This window comes from Musca autumnalis, unplaced genomic scaffold, assembly GCF_047663935.1.
Source record: "Musca autumnalis isolate F117 unplaced genomic scaffold, ASM4766393v1 scaffold_2, whole genome shotgun sequence".
Classification (NCBI taxonomy): domain Eukaryota; kingdom Metazoa; phylum Arthropoda; class Insecta; order Diptera; family Muscidae; genus Musca; species Musca autumnalis.
The window spans coordinates 192,693,260-192,700,592 of NW_027411755.1; the positions used below are offsets into that span (position 1 = coordinate 192,693,260).

Consider the following 7,333-nt stretch of genomic DNA (forward strand, 5'->3'; position numbering starts at 1 on the left):
AGGAAATTTTTTCTATAGAAAAAACCATCCCGAATCACCTTATAATTAATATTTTATCTAATCTTAAGTGAAAACTCATCAAAATATACAGGGATACGAGGTTATAAAATAGTCATAACCCTAATGTTTATATGTTTATGAACGCATGACATGACCAATTTTCCACGCACTGAATTTTGTTTTATCTGCGGTACTCAAACAAACTATTCATTGACACTTTTACTTTAAATATAAATTGCAAACGGCACACTCGTTAGTCTTCTCTTTATCGGTCATTCGATTCAATTTTCGTTCTGTTTGGGTGTTCAGTTCACTTAACCAACGCAACACAGCTCCTTATTAGCAATTAGAAAAAAAACTACAACAAAATGTTAACTCAACAAGTAAGACGTACTGTGTTCCTTCTCCACAGTACCTGCAATAAGATTACAGCCTGCAAGGTGAGTAAAAGGATTATGTGTTTCGGAAGAACGTAAAGATATGGACATTGGTGGTACTTAAAGGATTAAAAACCAATTCTCAGGGACCTGAGGAAATTTCTCCTGTAAAATAAATATCCTCAGGAACCGTCGCAATTTTTTTCCACAGATAAACCATCTTCAAGGACCATATACATTTTTTCTATAGAAAAAAACCCTTAGACAGATGTGGAATTATTTTCTACAGAAAACAACAATTTTTGTGTTGGTGTTTTCTATAAATAAAACCATGCTCATGGATTTGAGGATTTTTATCTATAGATGAAACCATCTTCAAGGACTTAAGGGTTTTTTCTATAGAAAAACACCAACCTCAGAGACCAGCATCCTCAGGGATCTTAGGATTTTTCTTTAGAAAACAGCATTCTAAGGGTTCCGCGGATTTTTTTCATTAGAAACACACCATCCCGAGGGACCTTAGGATTTTTTTCTATAGAAAAATCCATCCTCACAGGTCTGAAAAATTCTCTATAGAAACAAAAATGATTTCTATAACGAAAAAATGTATGGTATTCTCATGAAAAAAAATCCTCAGGTCCGTGAAGATATTATATTCCATTGAAAATAATTCCTCCGGGTCCATGAGGATGTTTTTTTTTTCATAAAAACATACTCAGGTCCCTAACGATGGTTTTCCCTATAGAAAAAATTCTCAGGCCTATGAGGATGGTTTTTATACAAAAGATTCTTACAGTCCCTAAGGATGGTTTTTCCTATAAAGCAAAAAAATAGCTCAGGTCACGGTAAATGGTATTTCTATTTAAAAAAATCCTCAGTCCCTGAGAATGTTTTTTTTCTATAGAAAAAAGAAACTCTCCAGGTCCCTGAGAATGACAGAAAAAAATCCTAGGTTCCTGAGGATCCTTTTTTTCTATAGAAAAAATTCCTCATTTTTTCTCAGCATTTTTTTACAGAAAAAATCTTCAGTCCCATCAGAGGATGGTTTTTCTATTGGAAAAAAATTTCCAGGTCCCTGAGGATGGCTTTTTGTATAGAAACTATGTATTTTCTTAAAAAAAAAACATTCTCAGGTCCCTGCGTATGGTCTTTTTGAGGATGTTTTTTCTATAGAAAAAATAGGAAAAATTTCCTCAGGTCCCTGAGGATGTTTTTTTTTTATAGAAAAAGTTCCTCAGGATACTGGAGATGTTTTTATTTTCTATAGAAAAAAATTTCCTCAGGTCCATGAGGATGGTTTTTCAATAGAAAAAATTTCCTCAGGTTCCTGAGGATGGTTTTTTCTATAGAAAAAAATTTCTCAGGTCCCTGAGGATGGTTTTTTCTATAGAAAAAAATTTCTCAGGTCCCTGAGGATGGTTTTTTCTATAGAAAAAAATTTCTCAGGTCCCTGAGGATGGTTTTTTCTATAGAAAAAAATTTCTCAGGTCCCTGAGGATGGTTTTTTCTATAGAAAAAAATTTCTCAGGTCCCTGATGATGGTTTTTTCTATAGAAAAAAATTTCTCAGGTCCCTGAGGATGGTTTTTTCTATAGAAAAAATTTCCTCAGGACCCTGAGGATGGTTTTTTCTATAGAAAAAATTTCCTCAGGACCCTGAGGATGTTTTTTTCTATAGAAAAAATTTCCTCAGGACCCTGAGGATGGTTTTTTCTATAGAAAAAATTTCCTCAGGACCCTGAGGATGTTTTTTTCTATAGAAAAATTTCCTCAGGACCCTGAGGATGGTTTTTTCTATAGAAAAAATTTCCTCATGTCCCTGAGGATGGTTTTTTCTATAGAAAAAATTTCCTCAGGTCCCTGAGGATGGTTTTTTCTATAGAAAAAATTTCCTCAGGTCCCTGAGGATGGTTTTTTCTATAGAAAAAATTTCCTCAGGTCCCTGAGGATGGTTTTTTCTATAGAAAAAATTTCCTCAGGTCCCTGAGGATGGTTTTTTCTATAGAAAAAATTTCCTCAGGTCCCTGAGGATGGTTTTTTCTATAGAAAAAATTTCCTCAGGTCCCTGAGGATGGTTTTTTCTATAGAAAAAATTTCCTCAGGTCCCTGAGGATGGTTTTTTCTATAGAAAAAATTTCCTCAGGTCCCTAAGGATGGTTTTTTCTATAGAAAAAATTTCCTCAGGTCCCTGAGGATGGTTTTTTCTATAGAAAAAATTTCCTCACTTCCCAAAGGGATGGTTTTTTGATGTTTGACTGCGTGGTAGATTTTTCGAACATCATTCTGGCTCCTGTATATTCAATTTTCCGTTCATCCCAAACATATATATTCGCTTTGTTTTTCAGAATATCGCATGCTACTCCACCACTGGCAGAACAGGAAGTAATAAAATATATGCTACACCCGAAGAAGCTTTGGCGGATATTAAAGATGGTGCCACTATTCATTTTGGTGGATTTGGTCTTTGCGGCAATCCCGAAAATCTCATCGATGCTCTGACAAAAATGAATGTGCGAAATTTAACAGCTGTTGCCAATAATGCAGGTAAGTAATTGCTGGTAACACATTATGACGGTAAATAATAAAAATTTAAAATTTCTAGGCACCGATAATGACGGTTTGGGAAAATTGCTTCAAACACGTCAGCTAAGCAAAATGATTATTTCATTTTTCGGTAATAACTCTGAATTGACTAGGCAATATCTGAGCGGTGAATTGGCCATCGATATAACACCACAAGGAACTCTGGCAGAAAAAATTCGTGCAGCTGGTGCTGGTATACCGGCATTTTTCACTCCCACTGGCTATAGAACTTTGATACAAGAAGGTGGTGCTCCCATTAAATATGCCAAAGATGGCAGCATCGAAATATCGAGTAAACCGAGAATTGTGCAAGAGTTCAATGGCAGAAAATATATCATGGAGGAAGCTCTGTATGCTGATTATGCCATAGTTAAGGCCCATGTGGCTGATACTATGGGGAATTTGAGTAGGTTATAAGCTGGTAAAGGTTTGTTATATTGATAATCATTTTTAAATTTTGAATTAGTTTTCAACAAAGCTGCTCGCAACTTCAATGCTCCCATGTGCCGTGCCGCTAAAGTCACCATTGTGGAAGTGGAGGAAATTGTTCCTGCTGGCTCTTTGAATCCCGATCATATTCATGTTCCCGGTATTTACGTAAAACGTCTCATCAAGGGTACCAACTATAAAAAACCCTTGGATAACCTGACACTCAGAGAAAATGTTGACGATAAATCGAAACCACCAACTGCCGCCCAACGTGTACGTGAACGTATTGCAAAGCGTGTAGCCATGGAATTCCGTCATGGCATGTATGCCAATTTGGGCACTGGTATACCAGTACTATCCTCCAATTATATACCCAAGGGCATGAGTGTTATGTTGCAGTCCGAAAATGGTATTTTGGGTTTGGGACCACTGCCCACCAAGGACCAGTTAGATCCAGATTTAATTAACGCTGGATCGTATACTACAACTATTGTTCCGGGTGCTTCTTTCTTTGCATCCGATGAAAGTTTTGCCATGATTCGTGGTGGCCACATGGATTTAACAATTTTGGGTGCAATGGAGGTATCGGAAACTGGTGATTTGGCCAATTGGATGATACCTGTAAGTAGGACAAACAAAAAATTTAGAGTAACTATAATTAATATGCTTTGAAATTAACTTGTTTTAGGGTAAACTAGTCAAAGGCATGGGTGGAGCCATGGATTTGGTGGCCTCCGGTAGTAAAGTTATTATTTGTATGGAACACAATGCACGTAATGGCTCGTCAAAAATTAAGCATAAATGTTCGCTACCATTGACAGGAAGCGAAGTGGTCGATTTAATAATAACGGAAAAGGTAAGTAGTTGGTGCCTCAGACAGTTTACGTCTTCCATTGACCACAATGTAAAATACGGTAGATTATTAGGACCCTTAGGGCCTTTCTTACTTATTATAACAAAATCTGTTTTCTTATTTATAGGCTGTTTTTGAAGTCGAAAAAGGTGTTGGACTGACCCTAACTGAAGTTGCCGAAGGTTTTACCGTTGATGATATTATCGCTTGCACCGAAGCCAAGTTTAAAGTTTCACCGAATATTAAGAAAATGTCGCAAATAGATGAATAGATATTGTTGATGAAATTTGGTACCGAATAGTAATATTATATTGAAAGTATTTTATCCGATTAATGGACAAAACAGGTTTTAGGTTAAATAATAATTGTTAAACTTAGGTTATTTAATAATTAATTTAATACATAAATATATAATGTAATAATACAAAACATCAAATTATTATTATCTAGTAAGAACGGCATTAAGTTCGGCCGCGTCGAACTTTTTATACGCTCCACCACGAACTGTATTGAAAGAAATATGAACAAATAGTAACTACTAATCTCTTCACCTAAGTCTAATTCCTTGGAGGAGAATAATATTTTATCTGATGATAATCACTTTATACTGAAAATTTTCTGTGTGGAAGATTACTACCCACCGTTAGTACTGCTCTATGATGGCTATATGAAGACTTGGACCTATACAGATAAATTTCAGGTAAAAAGTTGTATACACAACTAGGACTAAATACCAAATCTCCGCCATTTCGGTGGGATATTGAGGCTAAAACATTGAAAAATCAGGAAGTTCCAATAAATGTAAGCCATTTTGGAAGGATATTTAGGACATAACCATCAAAATACCGAAAATCGGAAGGTACCGTTCAATGGGGGCTATTTGAAGACGTGGACTTATACCGAAAATTTTCAGGTTGATAGTTTTATACCACCCATGAAAACTAAATATCAAATTTCAGGCATTTCGGTGGGATATCGAGGGCACAATACCGAAAATACCGAAAATCGGCAGGTACCGTTCAAATTTCAAATTTCAGGTTGAAAGTTTTATACCCCCAATTGAGACTAACTACCAAATTTCAGCCATTTTGGTAGGATATTGAACCCACAACCTCAAAATATTGAAAATCGGAAGTACCGTTTTATGGTGGCGATCTGAAAACAAAGACCTATACCGATAAATTTCAGGTTTTTATAACCAAATACCAAATTTCAGCCATTTTGGTAGGATATTGAGGCCACGTCCTCAAAATATTGAAAATCGGAGGTAACGTTCTTCGGAGGTTATCTGAAGACGTGGACCTCTACCGATAAATTCCTGTGGAATTTTTATACCACCAACGAAGACTAAACACAACATTTCAGCCATTTTGTTAAGATATTGCGGCCACAACCTTCAAAATACCGTAAATCGGGTTGTACCTTTCAATATGAAGACGTGGACCTATACCGACAAATGTCAGGTGGAGGTTTTGTACCCCCAACAAAGACTAAATGACAAATTTCAGCCATTTTGTTAGAATGTTGAGGCCACAACCTTCAAAATTCCGAAAATTTGGAGGTACCGTTTTATAGGAACTATCTGAAGACATGGACCTGTACAGATAAATTTCTGTGAAAAATGTTCTACCACCAACGAAGACTAAACACAAAATTTCAGCCATTTCGTTGGAATATTGAAGCCACATCCGTCAACATACCGAAAATCAGGAGCTACCGTTCTATAATGGCTATCTGAAGGCGTGGGCCTAAACCGATAAATTTCAGGTAAAAAGTTTTATATCACCAACGAACAATAAATAGCAATTTTCAGCAATTTCGGTGGGATACTGTGGCCAAAAACTTCAAAATACCGAAAATCGGGAGTTATATGCTGTTTATATTAGAGCTTTTTGCAGGGTTAACCTTCTTTATGAGGATTTGTTTGAAATATAAGCAATGGAATTGACATTTAAAACCCAGTCGGTTTGTTAAATCCGGTTATATATAAACCGGGTATTACCGCTCTGCATGTGAAGGCGTGTGCCTATACCCACAAATTTCAGCCATTTTGATAGGATATTGAGGTCACAACCTCGAAATATCGAAAATTGGGAAGTGCTGTTCTATGGAGGCTATAAGAAGACGTGGACCTATACCGAAAAAGTTCAGGTTGATAGTTGTATACCACCAACGAAAAATAAATACCAAATTTCAGCCATTTTGGCCCCATTTAGTACCCGTTCTATGAGCGCTATATAAAGACGTGGACCCATACCGACAAATGTCAAGTGGAAAGTTTTATATCCCCAGTAAAGACTAAATGCCAAATTTCAGCCATTTTGGTAGGATGGATATTAAAGCCACAAACTTCAAAATATTTAAAATCGGAAGGTACCGTTATATGTTATACGTACGTGGTTATATGTTCAGAACTATCCCGATTTTGGAAGGTCATAACCGACTGATCCTAAGGAATTTAATGCACATATAGTATAGTCAGAGGAAATTTATACATATACGTTTTGAACGGTCACGGTTCGTCAGCCATAATCATCGTGTCATCTTTTCTGACAAATGACGTCACTTGGCAACCCGTCATTAATGTTAGGTCATACCATCCCCATACAACGATCTCCATCATCAGACCGCCGACTTCATCACTTCTGAACGTTGCTATTCCAGCTATGATTGGAAAGCTAATTGACCTAATTTCTAAAAGACACCAATCACCGCTTCAGAAAACTGCCATGGACGTTCCAGGCATGGTTGACAGGTTGGTCAGTCCACACAAGTGAAATAAGTGGCTAGATCATTTTGCAACATTTGGAAAGGAAATTAGTGAATTCTGGCAAACAGTTAAGTCACTCTGGGAAGAGTTTTATAGACCTTTGGCTATTGTTTATTATTTTTTATTTCCGATTATATTTGAAATAATACTCGACTAAAGTTCTATGCTCAAATAGAAATTTTAGGCTATCTTATACTATGCACTTATCACTATGTGTACGTGCCCACTAGCTTTGCGCGTCTTCATTCATGGACAATGTCAATGTATTCAAGCTGCTTAGAGGGTTATCACTTTTGTTCTATTTGAATCTAAAAATAGATTC

General features: G+C 36.4%; 1 protein-coding gene across 1 annotated transcript; it reads left to right on the top strand.

Moving 5' to 3' along the window:
- The first annotated feature begins 368 nt into the window (after window positions 1-368).
- Window positions 369-4,512, top strand: LOC141392477 (succinyl-CoA:3-ketoacid-coenzyme A transferase, mitochondrial-like). The gene is made up of 6 exons (XM_073965415.1): window positions 369-440; window positions 2,722-2,920; window positions 2,979-3,365; window positions 3,426-4,009; window positions 4,077-4,244; window positions 4,369-4,512. Exons 1-6 carry the CDS (start codon window positions 369-371, stop codon window positions 4,510-4,512), a joined length of 1,554 nt encoding a protein of 517 aa, XP_073821516.1.
- Window positions 4,513-7,333: the final 2,821 nt, after the last annotated feature.